Source organism: Heterocephalus glaber, unplaced genomic scaffold (genome assembly GCF_053883595.1).
Source record: "Heterocephalus glaber isolate CG9 unplaced genomic scaffold, H.glaber_assembly_v1.0 deba00001456, whole genome shotgun sequence".
Lineage (NCBI taxonomy): Eukaryota > Metazoa > Chordata > Mammalia > Rodentia > Bathyergidae > Heterocephalus > Heterocephalus glaber.
In genome coordinates this window covers 2,072,950-2,097,623 of record NW_028258304.1, presented here as the reverse complement: position 1 = coordinate 2,097,623, position 24,674 = coordinate 2,072,950, and the positions used below count along the sequence as shown (strand labels likewise).

Sequence of the window (24,674 nt, the reverse complement as noted above, 5' to 3'; positions counted from 1 at the left end):
AATTCATTGTTCATGTAAAACACCAGATTTGCATTAACTCTGAGGAGTCATAAGAGGAAAGAGGCCAGTGAGTTCCTTGAGGGAGGGTCTCACATTTTTATATTCCCAAGAAGCCCCTGAGAAATTTGCTTTAAATATACATTACTGGGACCGCCCCACACCTATTACATCTAAACCCTGAGAAGAGGTTGGGAGGTGTTAACCACAGAATATGAAATGAGCACTGAACCCTGTTCTGGGAGCTATCAACCTACTGGGGGTGGTCTGCTATGACTCCAATTTTAAGGTAACATTAGGGTATAAGTGAGTGAACTGTCAGGCATTAGCCCAGAGATAAAGGCAAAAGGTCTTGAGAATAAGCCAAAAGGAAAATTATATAAAATTCATAACAACCCATTCCATGGTGGTACTTTAGACATACCTACCATTATGTTTGTAGGACTTCAGAGCCCCTTGTGAAGAAAAGAGGGACAAGCAGCCACCACCTTACCTTGTTCCTCATGTCCAGCACTTCTTGAGGGTCAGTGTAGAGAGGCACAAATTGGTTTGGGTTTTCAATCCGAATCGGCATGCCACTGCTGGATTTTTCTACCTCATCAGCTTTCATCCACTACAAATGCAAGACCAGTGGGTGAGGCAAAGGAAGAAGGCCCACTGTCCTCCTTAGAGGTCCACTCATTGAGATCTGAACCTACCAGCCTACATGGAGGGTCAAACAGACTGTCTATAGATATTCTTTCTTCTTGGGCTTCATTAATGTCTCCCAGGGGAGAGATGGTTGACAGATGACCCAGCTGCCAAAGAAGGCCCTCAAACCATAAAGAACATGGCAGAGCAGGGAGCCAAGCAGGAGTCAGATCCTTGGTAAGAGGCTTAGATGGGTAACCACTGAAGTTTGAGTATCAGATGACTCAATTTGAATTGTTTTAAGAGTTGCATATTTCATGCAGAGCTACTCTATTTGCTACCGTTACCTTTATGTTAATGAAAAATCAAATTGAGAGTCTATGTATATATGAGAGAAGAGGGAAAGAGAGAGAGAGAGAAGGCGACTTAATACAAGTGACAGTACCTCTCACCTCCTGGGTTTCATCAGACCTAGAGTCCAAATGTTGGACGCCCATCCCTGGAATTTTCTAGAAGCCCCCTCAAGACATGGGAGCAAAGAGCGAAAAACCAACTACTCTTGGGTCTTGTGCTGCTGGGAGTAGTCTCATCTACTGCCCTCTAGAGAAACCTGGTCCTCAGACCTAACAACTCAGAGCAGAAGGGCAAGAAAGAGGGCCTGAGCAGCTGCTCCCAAGGACCCAAAAGGGAGTCCTAAGAAGAAATTGAATAAAACTCTGTGTAAGATAGACTCCATTCCTCTTATAAAGCTGCTTACACCCACAAATACAGGTTGCCCTTTCCTCCCAGGGCTGTCCTAGCTTCCCTCTTACCGTGGTCTTGGGCCGCGGGGTACCCATGCTTCTCTGGACCTCATCCGCCATGTTGACCCTCAGGTAGGTGTTGGGCGTGTTCAGCCAACGGGTCTTCTCCTTCTGCTGCTTCTGGGCATGCTGCCGCAAGGCAGGCACTGGGGCACCATCCTCCTCAAACACAAAGGCTGTGACTGTGGCTGGGATCTCCACCTCACTTTTGTGTTTGGTTTTCTCTTGGACAAAGGGATGGCGGTATGTGTAGCCTGTTCTGTATCCCTAAAAATGGACAAAAATAGAACCATTAATAGTGGAGGAAAAAGGTCTGTAGATGCACACACTCCCAAGCATACATTTTGCCCTCTTCCATTTAAAGTACTCACTTTAAACCCAAATTTCCATTGGACAATTTGCCATGTTGCTGTTTTGGTATCTTTCAGAATTGTCTCCTCCTACTGGTCTCCCACATGCCCACTGATTGATTGGGACTGAAAGAATTCCTGTGTTCAGAACTTTGTGAACACAGAGGCCCAAATTGCATCTGGCCCAGTGGTTCTCAACCTTGGCTGCACACTGGAATCTCCAGGGGAGCTTTGAAAATACTCATGTCTGTTGGACCTCAGAGTTGCTGGCTTAACAGGATAATGGCTTAATTGGACATGGCATGGCCTGGGTTGTAAGACTGCTAAAAGCTTCCCTGTTTCCCTCCTGGAACATAGAAAGCTGACTCAAGAACCTCCTGGTCTCCTAAGAAAGACCATCTACATATACAAAGGCAGAGCTGACAGCTGTTCAGTGAGAACACACACCAAGGAAGGTGCCATCTGCCAGAACAATACTCAGTTCTCCCTTTTTCTTTTTAAATTAAAATGGCAGTAAGGTATTTTTCTGATTATAAAGAGAATACAGATCCATATATAAAAATTAAACAATATAGAAAAACATAAAGAAAAAATGTGAACTTTATGCAAAAGCATAGCCCCAGAGACAACCACAAAAACTTTCTAGTCATCTCTGTGTATGTAAGCATATAATTTTCTATTGAGATATTTATCTTTTTCACATTGATATATAATCTCTTTTCACAGTAAGACTGTTAATCGTCAGCTGTTGGTTAATGCTGCAAATATTTACCTCTCTAATTTGTATTTTAGCTTTGTTTATGGTTGTGGAATGGTTTACAGAAATGTAAATTTGTGTGTGTGTGTGTGTGTGTGTGTGTGTGTGTGTTACTGGCAGTTGAACTTGGGGCCTTTGTATTGAGCTACATCTCTATCCCTTTTTATTTTTATTTTTGTTTCAGATTTTGAGACAGGTTCTTACTGAGTTTCCCAGGCTGGCCTTGAACTTGTAATCTTCTTGCTTCAGCCTCCCAAGACACTGGGATTACAGGCATGCACTATCAGGCCCAACTTGAATTTTTAATGTAATTGCATTTGTCAGTATTTGCATCATGATTTCTGACTATCTTGCCATGCTTAACAAGGTCTTTCCCAATGCAAGAGCACTGAAAATATACATCAATGTTTTTAAATACCTTAGTAAGCTTATTTTTCATGTTAAAATTTTGGAAAACTCAGGCTTTTATGCTGTTGAAAGGAATGCAGTAGTAATTTGCCTTAGTTTTCTTTCCCAAATGGCTAAAGGTCTATCTTTTCCTCACTGATTTATAAAGTGTCTTCTTACCCTGTGTTAAATCTCATATATTTTGGGTCCATTTCTGGATTCTCTAAGGTGTTGTATAGGTTTGCTTGTCCATTGTATTACTAACACTTTATCACACTTTAGTATGGGGTGGAACCGGTAATCCCTACTTAGATACTTTTTGTAGCATTTTTCTAACCATTCTGAGTTTCATATTGAAAGCACATTTTAAGTCTTTGTACCTTCCCTCATTTTTGAGAGAACTACATTCAGTTTGTAGACTGATTTTGGGGGCCATTACTTCTTCACCTTGTTGAGGTTTTCTAATCAAGGATAAATTACAACTCTTCACTGATTGTGGGGGACCACTCCATTGATTATGCCCAAAGCAGGCTGTAAACAGTGCAGGCTGTAAAGAGTTAACCCTGCAATTGGCTTATTTTAAGAAGTATGACCAAAGCATCTGAGATAGCACACAGCTGAGGTCAGAGTGACTCTTACCCAAATTCCATTCCCAGACCAACACAAGAATGGTTTGTCTCTTCTCTTACAAACGTTGCCTGCATTGACAACAAATCCCTAGCAACCACAAGTAGTTCCTTCACCCCAACCTAATAATGATTATGTCACCAATAAATATCAACAGTTCTGGCTCTTCAAGACCTTTGCTTGCTCAAGCACTGGTCAACCCAGTTCCCCATCTCTTTAATTCTGTCTCTAGGTCTTTCTTCTTGCCATGCACTGAGCAGAAGATCAGGATCCATCACAGGGGTCCCCATTACTGATTTCAAGTTTTCTCTGAAGTCTATGAGTAAATTTTACCATTTTCTTTAAATGAGGTCTGCGTAATATTTATGACTTTGCTATACTTGCAATAGGATTATTTTCTTCCATTATCATTATTATTATTTGTAACTCTTGGGGTCAAACCCAGGGCCTTGCACATCACACGTGCTAGACAAGTGCTATACAAATAAGCTATATTCCCCCAAACCCCATTATATTTTCCAACTAGTTCATGCTAAGATACAAAGACTGATTTTTGTATATATTTTGCATGTATTTTTGTATATATTTTAATATATTTTTTCATAATTGATTACCTTAAAATATCCTCATTGCTTCTCATTTTTTCAGATGATTTTGGACTTACTAGGCATATAATAATAACCTTATTTCATTACTAATATTTGTACCTCTTTCTTATATCTCACTGCCTAGATTGAGTTTCAATATTAATCCAGAATACTGTTAAATAATCATCCTAAGAACAGAAATAATTATTTTGTTTCAAAGTTTGATGGAAATGCTTTTAGTATTTCACCATTATATGGACTTTTGGGGAAAAGTCATTTTAATCATGTTAAGTAAATGTCCTGTCCCAGTTGATAGCTGTTATTTTTATAAATTGATGTTAAATTTTTATCAAATTCCTTGATATTTATTAACATGATCAAAAAGTTTTTATCCTTTGAATATTCAGTATCATGAAATATATTTAAAAGATTTATAATGTTAAACCATCCTTGCATTCTAGGGATGAGTCCTCAGTTACTGTGTAGTATTATTCTAAAGTTATGCTCAATACTACTTGCTAGTTTTTAAGAAGCATGTTTTTCAGTAGTAGAGACTGAACTCAGGGCCTTTGAACTGACCTACACCATTAGTCTTTGTTTTATTTTCATTTTGAGACAGTCTCACTAAGTTGTCAGGCTGGGCTTAAACTTGTCATCCTCTCACCTCAGCCTCCTACAGTGCTGGGATTACAGGCATGTGTCACCATGTCTGGCTCAGGCAGCATTTTTTTCATTAACATACAAATTGTAATTGGTCTGAACATGCTATAATCGTTACAGCTTAGTATCCTTCTTTCACTCTTCTATGAAACAGAAAGACAGGACTAATTACATAAGAGGCATGAGCTAAGTCCCAGTATAAGAGAGGCTATGGATATAAAAACCACTACTTCTTATAGAAATACTGGATCACTACATCTCACAAAGCACTCTGCAAAGATGATATCCATAGCAACTAGAATTATTGAAAATTCTAAATCAAATTGCCCATAAGTGAAGCTTTCAACAACTTAGTCAAGGTGTTGGCAGATTTTTCTGCCCACTTAATACTTTGTACTATCTGGTTCTGGGGGCTAAGTCTCCATGGCCTGGCCTAGAAGAGAAAATTGCAGGGGACTCACCAGGTTGTCCAGCATCCTCATGAGGGCCTCAAACTCATGCTCCCCTAGCCGGCTCTTCTGCATGGGTCCAAAGGTGCTCCCGGCCCACTGCACCGAGCCCACTTCATGGGGCCGGTGCTTCTCCTGCTCCAGAAGAATGAGGTTCTCCACTCCTCCAGCGCTGGATAGAGCCGACACCTGCAGCAAGGAGAGCCAGACCCCACATTCACATAGGACCCTGGCCCTTGCCTGTGCCCCTGATGCAGTGTAACCACAGAGGATGCAGAGGAGAACACAGAAACCAGAAACAGGTGGGAAACTGAGGGAAAGCTACACAAAACTTGGGCATGCACTCATTTCCATGAAGTGAAGTATTAGTCTTTCTTTTCCTGATCACATTTCTTAGAGAACAGAAAAAAGAAAGAAATAGCAAGTGTAAACCCTAGGAATAAAAGGAAACAGAGGAATGGAAAAGTATTTAGGATAGAGACCAACTTAGACTTGTAACTATTTCTGGAAAGAGAGGGAGGATGAAGTTGGAAAGGGCTCCAAAGAAGACTTCAGCTCTTGTCTGTAATATTTCTTGAAGAGGAAAAATATTTGAAGAAAAGGGCTATTAATATTGGTTAAATTTGAGTGGTGGGTGTCTGTTATTCTTGGTATTTTTGTGTATGTATGAAATCTTTCTTTTTAAGTTTCTTAAAGACAATACGGAGGATGTAGGTGGTTGCAGGCAGTGGATTTGGAATAATAGGACAAGAGAGATGTATATACAGCAGGCAATTTTAGAATAATTCTTAAAAACCATTCATTTAACTAATCTTATTTTCCAATTGCATGCTCATCTAAGAGTACATTCTATTGACCTCAAATATCCAGCACTCAGATGTAATGAGTTAGGATTTAGCTTCCTAGGTAAGTTCAGCTACAGAGAGAAAGAGAGGCTCTTGGGTAGTCTCGCTAGAGTGAGCCAGGTGCACTATCCACTAATCTATTCAGCTGCCTGAGTAAGACTGGATGTCCTATGTAAGCTTGCTATTACAGGGGAGCTGCTCTGATTACAAATGCTTGCAATTATTTGGTGTTTTTGTGTTAGTTACTTCTTACTGAAAACTAAAGATCCATTTATCCTGGTGACAAACGCATGTCTATTAACCCATGAAGATCCAGACATCCCATAGTGTCACATTTACCATGCTTCATAGATGCCCCTATACTGCTTCTTAGAGGTCAGCCCAGCAACCTCCCCAGGTGAACCCCATCACTCTGAGAAGAGGAGGAAGGAAGGAGATATTCCACATTCTTCTCACTCAAGGCACCTGACCAGGTGTCCAAATGACTGTTCCCACTGCTCCTGCTCTGGAGAGGCAGTGCAAGGTAGTGTGTAAAGGCACAAACTTGGGTGTCAGTCTACCTGGGTTTCAATCCTGGTTTTGCTACTTCCTGTGTGATTTGGGGCAGTTATTTACCATTTGTGTGCCTCTAGTTTCCTCATCTGTAAAGTGAAAATAGCAATGTAGCACAACTCCTACCTTGTGAGGAGTCTTCAAGATAATGGTTGTAAAACACTTAGAATAGCCTTGGTGCCTAAAGAGTGCCCTGAGAATGCTGCTAGGAAATGAATGAGATACAAACTCCACTGGGACTGGTCATTAAAGGAGAAAGAGAGGAAGGGAGGCAACTGTTCACAATGTTGCAAGAGCTGCCTCCCCCACCTCTCTCTTCCTCCACTGGTTTCCATGGTGATGGGTAGCAGATGGAAAAGAATTGCATGCTCATCTTCCCATCTGCCTGTCAGCAGAGCAGGGTGCTGCCTTTCTCAGCTAGGAATGACCCAGTTTCCTGGAACCCCAAATTGGTGGGAAGCAAAGAAAACACGGTCCCCAGGAGAGCTGAACAGGCACTCAGCCTTGAAGCACAAACATGACCACAGCCACATCTGCTTGTTTGCCAATGTCACTGAGGGAGAAAGTGGGGCCCGTGGTGGAAACAGAGCTTCAGTGGTGGTCATTCCATCCAAAATGATCCAGGTGTGACCCAACAGCACCTGCAGCTTGTTGCTACATGTGCTCTTCATATCCTGATCCACTATCCTCTGGTTTAATCTTCAAAAACATCTAGCTCTATTCCTCCCTCCAGAAGCCTCTCCCCCATCAGCCGAAAAAAAAAAAAAATACATTGGAGCTTAACTGGGGGCTAGATGACTGCATTGTCTGAGGTATTTAAAAAGATCACATCAGACCCATTCTGAATAGTAAGTGACAGTAGCCAGGGGGTTGTCAGGGACAGTGGCCAGCAGTTCTGCTCTTTGATTGCAGATGGCCATTCTGGGTTTGGTTAAATTGCCCAATGGCCACTGCTGGGGTCAGGAGTCTGGGATGGCTTCACTGTTGGGGGGGTCACACGGGCCTCTCCATCCACTTTTAGGGCTGGGCTGTCTTTGAGATGAGATGAGCCTTCTCTGTGAGCTAGTTGCCCAGGAAAGCCTCTTCTCCAGAGGCAAGATGGGGAGCCCTGAGCAGTGCAGGTTGGGCAGGGAAGGTGGCTTCTCTTTGTAGCAGAGGCTCTGCGGGGTTGTGCCACCAGTTAGTGGTCAGCGGTCAGGATAGCATCCTTGGTTGGGGAAGGGTGCCACATCAGAGAGGCAGTGCCTGTGTCCTGTACCTGCCTTCCATGGTCTTCACTTCTGCCCATGGCTGCTAGGGGTTGGGGGTTGGTCTCATCTCACTTACTTCAACATCTCTGCAAATTGTCTTTGCAGCACAGTTCTCTAAAAGCTGTTAAAAGGGCACCCATGGGAGACTCTACTAGCAAGGCTCCAGCCTCTACCATTCTTCCCTCAGAAGACTGTTCTGCCAGGCCAGTCAGAAAGGCCAGATAGACACCCACCAAAAGGGCCTAGCAAAGAGCTGAGGCATCCTGCAGCAATGGGTCTCTCCTGCTGTGAACTGACTCCTAAAAATACCACCCATGACACAACTCTTTGTCTGAAAAGCCTGGTCTTCACAGTAACCCTCTGGGCCCAAATCTACAGTAGAGAAAAACTGAATCTCAAAGAGCAAATGCCCTAGGACACACAGCTGGAGCTAGTGATGATGGAGCCCAGTCAGCCTGGGTACAGATCCTCCAGGGCTGGCCAAGGCCCCTCTTCACCCCGACCAACTGCCCATACTGATGAGTGTGTGTTGCTCATCCAGTGAGCACTACATCCAGATTTGACTATGTTATTGACTTTTACAAAACCACTACCCCTACTCATTCCGATCTGTTACAAATAAATAAATAAAGCCTACCTTTGTGTCCACTGGGCACAGCTAGCAGGGATAACCAGGTATCTTGTGAGCATGGTAAAAACTTTATGTGTCCTATGGGAGTTTCTCCCCTGTCTAGCTGATGAGCCCAAGTAACTCTCTGTCCTAGGCTCTGACCTCCATGACTTGGGTGCAGGTCCTCAGAAAATGGTAATAAATTTTTCCAAGCCATGGAACTGACTTGAAATGTGAAATTTCAGAAGTATAAGGTGATGCCAAAGCAGAGAAATAGGGCAAAACTTTAGCATATCAGGCTCAAGGGTGTCCCTGACTCACAACTAGTAGGCCCTGACTCACTGTTATCCACAGACTTCATCAGGGCCAACTCCTAGGTCCAATTCCCAGAAGACTTACTCACCTGAATCTCACATGCAGCCTGCAGGTGGAAGACCTTGTAAAATGCCTCCTCTACGGTATCACCTAGAGCAACCACTCCATGGTTTCTTAGCACCAGGATCTGTGGAGGAGGAAACAGCCAATTAAACCTCAAGCCTGTGAAAAGTACTTAAGAGAGAGATACTTTTTATTTTATTTAGATCAATTTCCATCTCAAGTCCCTCCCTCAAGCCCTTATTTATTCCTAATCAAATACCTCAATGTGTTTGACATGTGATTTTTAATCCAAGTCATCCACCCTAAGAAACTGAAGAGGCTTTTTAAAACTGAGACCATATAGCCTGATTGATTTCTTTGGGCAATACCTGGGTTTTTAGGCCTTGGAGAACTCCTAATTCTGAAAAATTGGTGTGAATGATATTATTTGATGTCTAATGCAAGGGTCAAACCTCAAACAAGCTCTTGCCCCTGTAACTTTACTAATTTGGGGGTCAAAACTCAGAGGGTAGTTCTCTGAGTAGTGGTTCTACAGAAACAGGTGAGTCACATCACCTCTGTTGATCTCCAATTTTTCCTCCATAAACTCAGAGAGGCCCCACCAGGTTCAAGATCATATGATTCTAGGAAAGAGGCTATAATGGCCTTCTAATCTAACTGCTCTTATAGATCAGGAAATAGAAATCTAACCAGAGGCCTGCCCTGGCTAATTAGGGGCAAAATCTGAACTAGAATCCAGGGCTTCTCACCACTGGTGCAATGATTCTGACCTTGACGGGGCCAGGTGAGTAAAGTGGGGGAAGGAGACCAAAATGAATTCATATCAATAGCTCAACTCCCAAAAGGCTAAATATCCCTTTCTGGAAACTTTCCTTGGATGGTTTTAGACTCAAGAACTCTCTGGAACCAGACAATGCCCATGTGGGATCTAAAACACAGATGCATGTGTCAGACCTGTTCTGGCACAGCCTACCTAGGCTGAGACCTTGTGGCTCTGAACACCACGTCCTCTCTTGCTACAAACAGCTGGAGATTTTTCCTTTAAAGAACCAGAGAAATGGGAAGAGACAATGACTCTGGCCCACAAAAGATACTAGAAACAACAAATACCCTCTCTTCTAACAATTAATAGCTGTGGGCACCACATCCCTCTCCCAGCATCACTAATGGCACTTTGGAGGATGGTGGGAGATTGGTGAGGCTCCTCACTCAAGTTAGAACTGGGGAGGTAGGGACTCAGACAGAAAGTGAGTTGCGCAGTGAGTGCCTTGCCAGGATGGCAGCAAGCGACCAACCCAGGCTTGGTTTTGAAACTCTCTCATACCACGCTGACCACCCCCACATATATGCTGTTACAAGGCTTAAACTTATGCCAAGCAATAATAAGGTCCCATTTTCTCTAGCAAGTTGGCAATAAAGAAGTGTGATAAAACTCAAGTTTGGGGAAACTGCAGGAAAATAGTATTCTCTGTATTAGATTTGAGAGGAAGAGGGAACAAAGAAATTTGTACTATTGAAATCACCTCAAGCACACACAGACTTGGTTGAAAAGATTCTTATCAGTGTTGTTTATATTAAGAGAAAAATCAGGGGCAGGAGGACCTGCTATGTCCGAACATGGAGGTCTATTCAGAAAAATGGTGGCACAGTTTCATATAATGAGACATAATTTAATAATTAAAAATAGTGAAGAAAAAATATTTAATGACATACAATGGTGTCTACTATATACTGCTAAGGGAACAGAAGAGCTTATTTTATGATCCCATTTATGTAAATATATGTGAACTCACTAGGGGTGTGTACCAAAATCTCTGAGTAGTGCGACAAGAGATTTTTCCTTTTCTTTCTTTCTGTTTTAAAAATTTATCTGCAACATTTAAACATTCTCCAAAGAATACATGTCACTTTTGTGACACTGGCTTCTGACAGTGCCACTCCAGAGCATCCTCCCAGAAGGGCTGAGCAAACCTTGCAGGTGGGTCCAAGGCACTTCTGCAGATTGATACGATCAGCTTCCTGCTCCATTTCCCCATTGAAGTCATAATAGGCCATGTCCCCCACCAGCAGGGCATTGTGGGAGACAGGCAGGAGCCCCCACTTCATGGCTGACACCTGTAGGGAGACAGTGGGATGGGTGGCACCTGCAACCTCCATCCTTCCAGCACATCTGCCCTTCCTGGGAACAGCACAAGCCAGCTCTGCTCTGAGGTCCATGGAGTTGGAAGAGGATGAGAAAAGCCTCGGCCTCCTTGCCTACTGCTCAGTCCTGCTTTCATGCTTTGGGCTCTAATATCTTTCTATCAGTTTTCATACCAGGGTACCAACTGTTAGAACCACTGGAGAGAATGTACTGAAGGAAGCCACTGCAGCCCTGTCCCTGCTTTTTTTTTATCTTGTGACTCTGAAGGGAGCCAGGTGTGGTGCAGTTTGTACCAGGCTTGGATGACCAGGGCCCAGGTCCCCTGGGATGGGTCACTGGAGACCCTCAGCCTTGGTTTTAGTGTAGAAATAACCATGTCTCCTTGCTAATAGAGAAGATCACTGGGAAACCCATTTATAGCCCTAAGGCAGAATGCTGGCCAGGGAATAAGGCTGTAACCCACAATCCCACCTCATTAAAGCAAGGAGCATGGGAAGGCTTAGCAGGGGACTTACCCTCCTCTTATTCTGCCCATGAGCCTGCAGAGACCCTGCTCAGCACAAACAAATCATTAAGTTGGTCCAAATTCTGGACTGAAGTTCTGAGCACTTACAACTGGTGTGCATCACTGAGAAAACAACAGCCTGATCAGATGTCTGCTCTGCAGGTGTGTGGTCTGGGGAGCAGGATTGGGTGAGGGTTAGGCAGTGCCTGAACTTGTCTACTGTTCTGCACAGTATCTTAAGTGCACATGGAGAAATGACCAGAGACCCTTGGGGGACAAACTGCACCTTGAGCTTCTTCCTTCAACCTTCCCCTAGTTTTACAAGCTCCTGTCCCCAGCTCTCGGCTACTCTAAGCTATAGAAAGTCAAGACAATCCAGTTTTCTGCCCACTTGATAACCTCTGTCAAGATTTCTCCTCCCAGGCTGGGCCTGGTGGTGCACACCTGTAATCTCAGCACTCGGGAGGCCGAGGCAGGAAGATCACCATCAGTTCAAGGCCAGCCTGGTTTACATAGCAAGACTCTGTCAAAAAAAAAAAAGATTTCTCCTCCCAAAGCCTGGGCTGTGTGGGGGCAGGTGCAGCCCCCAGCCCAAAAGATTCTACCTAAGTAGAAACTCAGAAGGCACGGTCCCCTGGGTGGTGTTCCAGCCTGTGTGTATAGCAGGGTGGAGGATGAAGTGAATAGATGTTCCACATCTTACCTTATATCAAAACTGTGGCATTTAGAAAGAAGATGGGGATTTCTACATTGGGAATTTCTCTCCTCACCTTGCCTGGGTTCTGGATCTTTCCAGACTGTTTTCAATGAGACTGCTACTGGGGGGAATCTTAGAGAAATGGGTCCTCTGGGTCTGGCTGCTATACTAGGAGCATTCATGGGGCCAGGAGGCACCCACTCACCGCTGCCGTGGCTGGTGTGTGCAAGTGGATGATGCACCGCACGTCGGGCCTGGCTGCATAGATGGCTGAGTGCAAACAGAAGCCCGTGGTATCCACCGGAAAGCAGCTGCTGCCCTTCTCCACCACCTCTCCCAGGATGTTCACCTTGATCTGGACCGGGGAAGAAGAGAGACTTACAGCAACAGGGCAAGCAAGGGCCCTCCCTCCTCTTTGGGCAGGTGGGCCCAGCACTCACCACCCATGTCCAGACCCCAGGATTGATTGCTAGGCTTGGTGTAGGGAACAATGTCCTGTATCCTGCCCTCAGTGAGTGTAGTCTTAAAGGTCACAGGTGATTATAATGCAGCAGGGGAAATGCTAGAGCAGAATTCCCAAACCTCGCTGTACACAAGAATCCCCTGGAGATCTTGTCAATCCAGATACTGGCTCATAGGAGAGGCTGAATTTCTAGCAACTCCCCAATTGATACCCATGATGTGGTCCACTTTGAGTAGCAAGGAACTATAAGAGTCATTCACAGAATTCTCTAGAAGCAGGGAGGAGAAGTCTTTAACCCAGCAGACTAAGAGGATCAGAACCCTTTCCAAAGGAAGTCATGTTTAAATTGAGCTTTTCCATTTTTTGAAAACTTATAAATCATAAAGAAAGATAAAGAGATTACAATATTCAACACCCATTTACCAATCACCCAGAAGCTAGGTCATAAAGGACAAGTGGAAGGAGATCATGGCTTTATAATCTGCTTATGGCTCCAAGAGCTAGTATGTGTCATGACTAAAAGAAAAATCACGCAATAATGTAAGTGTGTGTGTGTGCACACACACATGTTCAAGAGAGAACAAGAAATACAGCAAAATGATGGCTGGCATCTGGCCATGCATTCCCTACCGAATGTAAACAATTTCATAGAACAACAACATCAGAGAAGGTTACTATGACTGGCTGGGATACAGGAAGATAAATCATGTCTTAACACAGGCAACATCATTGTACAAGTGCAGAAATGAACAACAGCCCCCTCTTCTGGCTAACACGAGGGAGTGTTCCTGCTTTACCAATGACCGCTGAAGCCTCACCCCATGTCCTGGCCTCCTGGATAGAAACTGGTAAAATACATAATCTTAGAATTATTATTGCATTCTAATAGCAAACTCCGCAGCTGTGCCTCCTCTGAGACCCCAATCAGCTAACATAAAAACAATTCCCGAAACAAAGTCCTCCTGACATTCTTACTAAACACATGCCCTCATTCCCAATGTGCAATTTCCCTAAATATAATCTAACTCACAGACCACAGTTGTTCTCTGGACCTTAATAAGATAGATTATAGTTTCTAAAAATCACTACTTCAACTTTGGCTCTAAAAACTGAAGAACCAATAACATCCTGAATCCAGCACACAGAGCAGTTCCTTAAATTGCCCACCTCTGTCCATCCCAGAAGGCCCTAACAGACAAAATGGGGACCAAAGGAAGGAGGTAGACCCTGTGTGGGGTAAGGGACATGCTACTTACATCATGTGCTTATCCAGAAGCATCCATAAGATGTAAAACAAATTCCCTCTTGAGCAATTCTACTGTAAGTGAATTTTACAAAATGAACATGACTTCATAGTGACTTAACCCCTGAAACTGGCAGCAATTCTCCTGTCTCGGGCCCCTGAATGTTCAGTGGTGGCCTTTGGTTTCCCTTCAGCTCAGCTCCTCACTTCCTCAGATGTGTGTCCTGTCAGAATTCCTCTCTGGGATGATCCCTCTCTAATCTCATATATTCCTTATCTCATTCTTGGATATGTGATCTGTTGTCACTCAAGAATCTTCACAGCCTTACGTAATACCACCAATCCATATGGTCCCTTTGTACAAATAAGAAAACAAGTACTCTCTCTGAGGACAGGCCCAGGGACACAGAATGTTGTCACTACAAATTTAAAAAAAAAAAGACAGCTGCCAGGACGTACAGTACTTAGTGAATGGAGTACAGGTTAGATTTTACCCTCTCCTTTCTTTCTCATCAGCCAGGCTCCTTTGTACAGTGCACAACCTGTTCTGCACAGTAGAACTCAGTCTACACATATTTTCTGAACATCTCATGCCCATGACTCTCAGAGCTGTATTTTGAAGCTACATCTCTTCCAAACTTCCAAACCACAAATTCAACTGACTTCCTCTTGAATGTCCAACAAGCTCCTTAACCTCAGTCCCAATTACCAACCCACTTGATCACCAGGCCCAGTGAACATGCAGGAGTAATTTTTTTCTCAGCTTAGTGTAAATGCACTAAACAGTTGTTCTGATGTCATTTGGCATCCACACCCCATCGTAGTGATCTTTGCACAGTGGTAACCTGATCTCCTCATTCTCCTGCTTATAATACTTCAGTGGCTGTATGTCCAACAGAATAAAGTAAAAAATGCTGTAATACCCCCTTTGTCACTTACGTTCTCTGGACTAGTATCCTTTCCTGCCTATTAAGGGGCTTTGGCCATCCTTGAAGTCCTGCCCTGCTCAGATATTCTGCAGCTTTGTCACCCTGGACTCTGGCCTTGAGACCTTGGACTCTATACTTGAGCACATCCCTAGCCTGGCAGCGGCCCCTGGGGCGGTGTCCTCCTCTTCCAGGTACATGGCACAGCACAGCAGCCACAGCCCGTGCAACTGAGAAGGACTGGGGCCTTTCTGCTTCTAAGATGGTTGTTTCTACTGCCTTCTCCCTCTCACCCAGAAATCTTTTCTGATCTGCACCACTTTCTAGAAGTCTCCTCCTACCCCACCTAAAAGGAGCAGCACTGAGAGGGACCTAGAAGCAATCTCTAATGCCCCAGTACCAGACAAATCTTGCAGTGCTTTGGTTCTTGTTCTAATGTATCTCCCATCCAAGAGGACCCCAACTTTCACCTTCATGATGTGGGCCCAGGCTTAGCCATCTGGGCCTGTCTCCTCTCCTCACTCCTTCCTGTTGTGCTTGCTGCCTGCACCTTGCATTTGATCTCTTGGTCACATTGTTCTCTGGGAGTTTGGTTTGTTCCAAGTGTCTTCTCTGCCCCACTAGATTGTGAACTGCACAAGGGACAGGACAACAGTGGCTAATTTGGAGATGACCTGTCACTGTAGGAGCAGAGGAAGTTCTGCTATCTCAATAAGGAGTGGGCAGTGAGATAGCAGGTAATACTCACCAGGCTGGATGCGGTGACTTCATTGCAGGAAACTCCCTTAGGGCTTATCAGGAAGTGGTCCTGTTCCTTGCTGACTCTCAACTGGAAGAAAGACACACATTCTCAGACACAAATAGGGAGAAGGAACACTATATTTGAATCTTTTCTTCTCTTGAATTTACTGTGCCCAAATCTTTCTCCAGTGACTCCTTCTCCCTCCCCCTACCATTAAGAGATGAGGAGAATTTGACCTTTATTTGGAGCTGGGGAAATGGTGCTACAAGAGGAATCTTGAAATCTTCAAGAAAAGCCCTAGATACAGGATCCAGGAGTCCCTGCTCCCCATCCAAAGAAGAATCCACTGGGTGGAGTTTTGAAATAGTTCAGTGCATTTTGGCCAAAGGCCATCAACAGTGCCAAGGTCATACCAAGGGTCAGGAGTTCTCCCTCTGGATTTGGTGCTCTCCTCACCGTGACATAGGTGTCGCTCAACTGGGCCCAGCCATAGAGGTCCAAGAGTCGGTAGACACTGCTGATCTTGCACCGCATGAGCCGCTCCCCTTTGGCCAGGTTCAGGGAGTCAGCGGTGTGGAGGTCATTGATCGGTGTCATCAGGGAGAAGTCTGCAGAGCACAGCCCCAGGGACAGTGCTGCTCACTCAGGGTCGGTAACTTTCATCAGCCACCACCCCCCCAGCCTCTCCAAAGTCTCCCTGGCACTATAACTGCGTGAGAAGCACTGCCAGGCAGGGGATTCAAGACTCTTTCACCCTTATCCAGTGGAGAAAGTCCATAGAATAGATATTTGTGCTCAATGAAGTTTTCAGCTAAGTTGAGTAAGGATGGCATTGCTTTTGGTCAAAAATCATGGCAAGACTCAAGTTCACAGAATAAAGAGTTCATGGAATGCTAAGATTACCATAAGCCCTAAAGATGGGTATTGAGTAAAAGCAGTAATAAATTTCTGAGTGAAAATATAGGTATATTTCATTAGTTCTATTAAGGAAGTTACTAATTGTGAGACCTGCCATTATCAGGTTGTTTTAACTATTCCATGCAATAAAATTTTTCTATGATTTGGAAAGAGGGCAAATAGAAAGGCAAGTCAGCCAGGAAGTACATCTGTCAAATTCTCCTGAGTTATTTTTAGGAATCATAAACTCCTGTAGTCAGGATTGGCTGAAGGTCCTGAGGCTTCTAGCAGGGCATGTCTGCTCCTCTTTGGGCATGCAGTCCCTTAGTTATGTGATGGTTCTTTTAGGAAATTTTTGAAGAAGGTGGAAAGAACTTGGAAATAGGCCTACAACTTTTGATAGTCTTATCATCAGGACACCCAAAAGATCTAGGATTTGATGTCCTGTCCATTCCATTAACATTATGACCAGGCCTTGAGAAGGGAGAAGAAGGCATTTGAGACCCCCACCCCCACAGTCAGATTAATCAGTATCTAGGACCCAATAAAAAAATCAGTAAGAAAGGATTCTAGCTTAAAATGATATCTGGCTGAGAGCCTCTTGATGCTGCCTCTCCCAGCTCCCCACTAAAAACTTTAATGGATTAAAAGGTTCTTTGGAAGTGTTTGCCATCTCTATAAACCTCTCTGCTGTACAATGTGATGCATGTGCTGCATCAGATTTGTTGTTAGTTGAAATGATGAGATGGTCTGAAAATGTGAGGGTGGATTACATAGTGTTAGGCCGTATCCAGCAAGCACAAAGCATGCCCTGGATACCCCCTGTCAGGAAAATGTAGCAAAAAAGGAGGGTATATCAAAAGTACTGGCTCTAGGCGAGGCCAGGCAGGTGAGACTGGTGTTTGGAGGGTCTTTGGACTCAGAGTTATTTGAATTCATCTCTTACAACTCTGGCACTCCAGAGATGGCCAAGAGGCCGGAACAGATCTTAAAATATTTATTCCATCACATCCTCTGTAACAGTCTCAAACAGTCTCAGAGAGAGTCTCCCTGCCCTATCCTGTGGAGCTTTAACTACAAGAATTACCTCACCCACAGGACTTAGGGGTAAGAGACAAGAAGAGGAGGACTCTACAGCAGTTTCCAATTCTCCTCTCTCAGGACCTTAATGTAAAAGATACTTATTCTGGCCAGCTTCATGAAAGTTAGGATGGCTGATGCCACTCATGGGAAGCAGATCTAACTGGGCCATTTATTCAGTGTCCTAAGAAAACACAGAAAAAGATGAAAATTTAACCAACTCTCCTTAAAGTTTATATTGAAGAGTACCTTAATGCCAACCCACCCTCTCCTCATCCTCAAATTCTAAGGCAAATGGAGCTAGAGAGAGAACACTCAATCTGGGCTTGAATGACACTGGGAACTCCCCTTCTCCACATCCCTCACCTTTGATAATGTGGACATGTATTCATCAGATTTTTTTAGGTACTTATCACCTTCCCTGGCAGATGCTGATTAGTGAAGCAATGAGAATGCTGGTTAGCCTATGTGTCCATCAAAAATAAGAGTATAAGGATAGAGACATGAAAACAATGATGGAGAATATGAGGGATATGGGAGACAAACACCAGAGAGCCAGAATAGAGACAATCCGTATTGCCATAATAGAAGACAATTTTTCTGAACTGAAATAAAGACCTGTGTATACAACTTTAAAGGACTTATTACATTCTAGGGCAAAGAAAGTCCATAAAAATTATATGCTTCCAGAGCCTGGAGGAGGCTTCTGGGTAGGTGTGCCACAGCTCCCAGCACAGAGGAGGTGAGCAGTGCGGGCGCGCTTCCAAATAACATTTCTGAAATATAAGGTTAGGAGAAAAATCCATAAGCATCTAGAAAAAAATTTGGTTACCAACAAAGGAACAAAAATAGCTTGTCTCAGATTTCTCTGTTACAGACAAAAAGAAAAAGCAGAAACCACTGAAGTACCATAAAACAGGTAAAAAATAAAAGGAAGATCAAAAGTACACCAGACAAATAAAAACAAATAATAAAAAGGTAATATTATTATCAAAGTAGAGTTGTGCAAAACAATATACTCTTGGACAAAGAGAGTCACTTAAAAAGTCATTTTAGGGGCCAGGGATTTAGCTCAGTGGTTTCACCACCTGCCGTGCAAGGACAAGGACCTGAGTTCGATCCCTGGTACCAAAAAAAAAAAAGTCATTTTATATGGATTAAAAGTACAGCCTATAATGAAATTATACCTATAATGAACATTTATGCTTTGGATAATACTTCATCAGGATATGTAAAGCAAAAACCAAGATACAAAGAGAAATGAACAGAAGGCAAACACAGTGTAAGACAACATAACTTTCATTTTTGAAAACATCAAATAAAAATGGAAATACAGATTAAATAGTATGCCCTAGAGATTGTCTATAACCATATATAATTTAAAGATAACATTATTTGGCCCCAAACAGACCTCAAAAAAATCCCTAAAACAGAAATCAAATAGGACATGTTTTCTAAACACAATGCAATAATGTCTGATATTATTAACAAATCCTTAAAAAGAATATGTTTTCAACCACTCTGAAATGAGAAAATACACTCCCTGGCAGGTCTTAAAAAATAAAAATAAAGTAGGCTTGGGGTGTAACTCAGTGGCATTCCAAACCTATACTCAGAAAAAATTCAGAGCCTTAAATGTCTTTATCATTGAATTAAATATGAAAATAAATCAAATTTAATTTATTCTAGTCTAGAAAAAATATAAAAAACACATCAAACCAAAGAAAAGTTATGGGGAAAAAAGAATAAATATAAAAACAAAATTAACAAATTAGAAATCAGGAAAAATAGTGTAACTATTAAGTAAACCCAATAATTTGCATATATGAGAAGATCTCTGAATAAGCAAACATGAATACATCAGTAAAGAGAAAAGGGAAATACACAGAAGCAGGAATAAGAATGGGACATTATCTCATGCACAGCACAAATTTTAAATGAAGAAAACATAGTAAGTCACTTTAATAATTTTGAAAAATAAAATGAATTATTTCATACAAAATATATGAGCATAATTTACTGAAGAAGCAGCAAAATAATTTTTAAAAAACTCTAAATGAAACTAAAGAGAAAATGTCAAAGATCTCTAATAATGTTCCAGATCTAGACAGTTTTGCAAGTGAGTAATACATCTTCAAGAAAGGGACTTTCTATCTTACTTAAACTCCATGAGGGCAAAAAGGAAGGTAGGATTACCCTAAGTCATATTATGAAATTATAGCCTTAATATCAGTACTAGATGAAGACTACTCCAAATCTGAACTGCTGGCCAACCACAAAGGTGAATATGGACTCCAAAATCCATATTAACATTCCACCAAATCAAATCTAGAAGAGCATCTTTAAAAGAATGTGTCAAGACCAGAAATTATTTATTTCAGACATAAAAAAAAGAGTTCAATATTCAGAGTTCTATTACTCTAACTCATCACAATTGTTCAAGGAAAGAAAAATCAATAATGCCCAAAATGCATTTTATAACATTTAAAGTCCATTTTCGAGAAAGACTTATAATGAACTACAATAAAAAGATATTTCCTCAACATGATAAAAAATAATTACCTCAAAGTCTGTGGTAAAAGAATTTCCATTAAAGTCAGAAACAAGACAAGGATGATTACTCTCTAATATATTATTAAACATTGTTCTGAAAGTACTAATGGGTGAAATGAGAAAACTGAAAGAAATCAAAAGGCAAATGTTGGAATGATGGAGGCAAAATTACCCTTATTTGCAGATTATATGATTTTCTATATATAAAAATCTGAGGAAATTTATATAAATTTATATGTAAATCCAGAAAGAAAACTGAATGGAAAAAGACTTATTTAAAATAACAAAGTTACATAAGGTTTTCTAGATAAACTTAAGACAGTAGTGACTACATAAAAATCACTTTTCTAATGGGCATCAAAGAAGACTTAAACATCCCTAATTTCTGAAAATATTTAAAATTCATTCGTGCAAATATTTTTAAAGTACTTCCCATGTGTTAGACACTATTTTAAGTCCAGGACACTATTCTAGAAAACAGTTTTCTAACATATAAATTTCCCCCATGGAGCTTATATTCTAATATGATTATAAATCTATACATTCTCCACTAAATCATTCTCTTCATTTAATGCAACCCCAATCAAACTCCCCCCAAAAAATGTGTAAAGGCAGATGCAGGCAGAGCTTGACAAATAATTCTAAAATTATTTTAAAGAATAAATTTGTACAAACATTTAAGAATAGACAAATAAGTAATTAATCATATCTGTTCCATCAGATAATGAAACATGGGGAAGTTGCCTCTGAGCATGCAGTCAAAAGCAGAAACCACACAAAAAAATAATGGATTCAACTACATGGAAATGAAAGATTCTACAAGGCAAAAAGGAAAAAAAAGCACACTATGACACAATTAGACAGCAAAGGAAAAATTAGAAAAATAACTGCAACATAATGGAAATATAATAGGGAAATAGTGTTAAATTTGAAAATCTATAAGAAAAAATATAATAACAGGAAAATTGGCAAAGGATGTGAACAGGCAATTTACTACATAAGAAAATCATGTCCAATATGTACATAAGCATGTGTAATATATCCAATCTCATTAGTAATAAAATGAACACACATTAAAACACAACTAACTAATAAAAAATTAAAAAGTAAAAAAAAAAACCCTCTATTTATAACCTGGCAAGTCAGGAGGATAAAACATTGTAGTATATACTACAGATCAGGGTAGAGAAATGGGTACTCTATCAGAATGCTGGGAATGTAAACTGATTCCATTTTTCTTTCTCTACAATGGAGAAAGAATGGAATTTGCCATTATGCATTAAAGTCTTTTAAATATGATCCAGCAGTTCTACTCTTTGTAATTTATCTTAAGAAAACAATCATGGATAAAGTCACAGATTTATTTAACAGGATGCTTACTGCACTATTAGCAAAAAGCTGATAACAATCTAAAAGTCCAATAATGAGAAACTGATTAAATAGTATTTATCCACTAAAAACTAAATTGCAGAATCATTTTCTATGATGTGAAAAATTAGCTAATATATGTTATTAAAGTTATATGTATAATGTAATTATGTTATTTTTGTATAATCTGTATACATTAAGAGAAAAAAATTGAAAGACTATAACCAAAATATTGATAATAATAATTTCCAGTTTCATGAAGACAGGGCAATGATTTTTGCTTCCTTTTCCTGATTATTTTTCTAGTTTTCAACCATCATCTTGTATCAATCATGTTGAAGGACAGCTTTTTTGACATTTGTTTTAAAGCATCTATTGGGGGCAGAGCTTTACAGCCCAAAAAAGTAGATTCGTGAATAGCCCAGGATCTTCCTGGTGATCATCTATGGAGCCAGGCTGACCTGTTTAGTGGGACATGGAGATACTGGTTTCGATGGCCTCTTTTCATCCCCTGAAGTCATCTCTACCCCTCCCATTCTTGGCATCATGGATAATTCTTTTGTGGGTCTTTAATTGGCAGGAACATCAAAAGCAGAGCCAGGCATCTCCCTGGCTTCTGCTGAGTTCCCCCGGGCCTGCTAATGAAACTGCTCGCTTGTACTGTCACCTGGCAACCAGCTTCTTGCTGCTCCTTACTCTCCTCCTCACCCACCCCTCCTCCTCAGTTCCTGGCAGCTCTCCAGACACCCACTTACTCATGGAAGATGTTGGGAAGACTGCGTGGGAGGTGCTGGCCATGAAGTCCGCAATCTGCCGCAAGGCCCAGATGTTGGAGGAGTTGTTCCCTTTCTTCATCTGCTCTTGGATAAGGCCTTCCAGCTCCTCCCTGAAAGACTGAAGCAGGCCCAGAGATGCTGGTCCCCCCAGAGCATCTCACACAGGAAACTGAGGGACCCACAGCTGCTGAATGATGAGCTCTTCCAATTGGGTGCCCACTCCCAGACTTGGGTCAGCTAGGCCAGGCTATACTTGGGATTCCTGGGCCCCAGAGGCAATTCACCTAGGACCTTAGGAGCCTCCCCAGATTGCTGTGTGGATAGCAAAGAGGTGATGCTGGGAATGGATCCTGTGTTTCCTTTGCCCTGTGGGTAGTAATCTAGATTCCAGGTCCTTCCTGCATCCACATGATGGCCAAGACATTCCTCCACCCCCACTCCATCAGACTTAGCAGAACTTCACTTTAGTAATTAAGGGCATTTTTAAAATCAAAACTGAATGAGAAAGTGTGCCACCTTCCCTCTCCATTAGCATGCCTATGGCTCTTCTGGGCTTCAATTTCCTCTTATGCTTAATAAAGGGGTAGGAGGAAGGGCAGAAGGATTTGATGACTCCTGAGGTGGCTTCCACTTCCGATGCCCTCTCTAAGCCTAGCTTTTCAGAGCACCAGGGCACAAACTGGGCATCTTGTCCACCAGGTGGCAGCAGGAAACACTTGAAGGAAACAGGGAGCTACTTAATCCTATAAAAGGGACAGAAGAAGCAGGATTCTTACAGTCCCCACCTCCTGCCTGGAGCCCTTAAACCTAGGCTGGTGCTGTCTAACCCGGCCACCTTTTCCAGTCACACTCTGGGGATCTTCCTAAAGACTCCTCATCCCAATGCTTTTAGCACCTGCTATTTACCTCTAGACTCCCCTCGAAATGCCAAGACCTCAGGCTCACTCCCTCTGTGCTCCTCTTTGGGGCCTGACCATTCACTGTGCTCTCTGCCAGGGTGGTACACAGCCCACATTGGTGCCCTGCCTCCCTGAAGCGGAGCAGAGCAAGCTGGGGCGTGTGTGGGTGTGTGTGACCACAAGACAGGCAGAACAGGCTCAGGGTCCTAACCCCATCCTGCTAAGTACTGGAAGATGCCTGCTCCATCCCTAGATTCCCAACCCTTAGCATCGCGTGCTGTTCCCAAAGAAGCCCGAAGCTCTACACCCCAGAGCTCCCTTGTTCCTGCATACTGCTCTTTCTCCCCACCCAAGCGCCCACAGCACCTCCTACTTCAGGGATTCATCAGACCATCCTGTCCTTTTCGATGCACTGCCAGCCTCCAGAGTGCAGTAAGCAGCCATGCTAGGCAGGCACTGCTGACCTCGTCTGGAGAGTGCTGGATGATCCCAACTTGGCCTTGCTTCCTGCACTCCTGTTCCATAATCCCTGCCCTCTTGAGTCCTCCACTCTCCCCACCTGCTGGGCCTTCTAGGCCCTCCTCACCCTGCCCCATGCATGAGAGCCTCATTTGTGCCACAGTGAGTTACTCACTGTGATGTTCAGTAAAGGGGGCCCCCAAGTCTTTTCTGTGGTGCCCTCTGCTGTGGCAAAGCAAAGAAGACTAGAAGCTGAGAATCTGAGGGGTAAAGGGTCTTCGGTCCGTCTCCCTCTTTCTGAGCCAAGCTATCTGCATACACCCAACTTTTGCCCTGCACTAGTGACCAGAAAGACAGACACCACGTGGCAGACCAGTGTTGCTCAGCAGGCCTAAACTGCTCCACCCTAAGAAGAAGAGCAACGGGTCTTCCTGGTCCCCGGAGAAGCCCGCCTCTGGCTCCTCCTCTCCCTCCTCCTCCTGTCCCAGGCCCTTTAGCTGGATCGGACCCACTCACAGGGCTCTGCAGAATCATGGTGACCCGCTTCTTCTGCTCCATCAGGTTAAAGTCCTGGCGCAGGTCGGCCGCCCGGTTGCGAAGGCGCAGGTACTCCGGGTCGTCCTCAGAGAAGCGGTCAAAGTAGGGCTGCCCCTGCGGGGGCGGTGGGGAGGCGGCATCGGGGACGGTCTCTTCACTCATTCTCCTGCTGGGGCTCTGATCAGCTCCTGGAACCCTGCAGGGGAGGGACAAGGTGGGTGGCAGATTGGCTCCCGAAGGCGGGCACGCGATTCCTAAGGGTGAAGGTTGGGGTGGGTTGGATTCCCCGAAGGCTGTGGCTATTCCAGCAGGGTGTGTAAGCAGAGCAGTGGCCACACTGCCAGCCGCGGGACGCGGCCCCTGTGTCGACGGACAGGGGGCGCTGTGATGCATCAGGCCGAGTGAAAATACCGGCCAGGCTTAACAGGTCACGCTGGAGTTGAAGTGGAGAGTCTCCCGGTGGAAGGACGATTTGCAACACTCTTTGAGCATTTCTGCGACCCA

General features: G+C 43.1%; 1 protein-coding gene across 5 annotated transcripts in view; it reads right to left on the bottom strand.

Annotated features, from left to right (window-relative positions):
- Positions 1-24,674, bottom strand: part of Add2 (adducin 2) — a 106,684-nt gene that overhangs the window by 17,789 nt on the left and 64,221 nt on the right. For all 5 annotated transcript variants that reach the window (XM_004849906.4, XM_004849904.4, XM_087215938.1 and 2 more), the window contains exons 3-12: positions 24,150-24,366; positions 22,255-22,393; positions 16,058-16,209; positions 15,608-15,688; positions 12,433-12,582; positions 10,854-10,997; positions 8,908-9,006; positions 5,260-5,436; positions 1,440-1,697; positions 491-610 (exon numbers count right to left, since the gene is read on the bottom strand). In XM_004849906.4, the coding sequence (XP_004849963.1) occupies positions 491-610; positions 1,440-1,697; positions 5,260-5,436; positions 8,908-9,006; positions 10,854-10,997; positions 12,433-12,582; positions 15,608-15,688; positions 16,058-16,209; positions 22,255-22,393; positions 24,150-24,332 (1,503 nt within the window). In that variant the 5' untranslated portion in view covers positions 24,333-24,366. The remainder of the gene's footprint in view (positions 1-490; positions 611-1,439; positions 1,698-5,259; positions 5,437-8,907; positions 9,007-10,853; positions 10,998-12,432; positions 12,583-15,607; positions 15,689-16,057; positions 16,210-22,254; positions 22,394-24,149; positions 24,367-24,674) is intronic.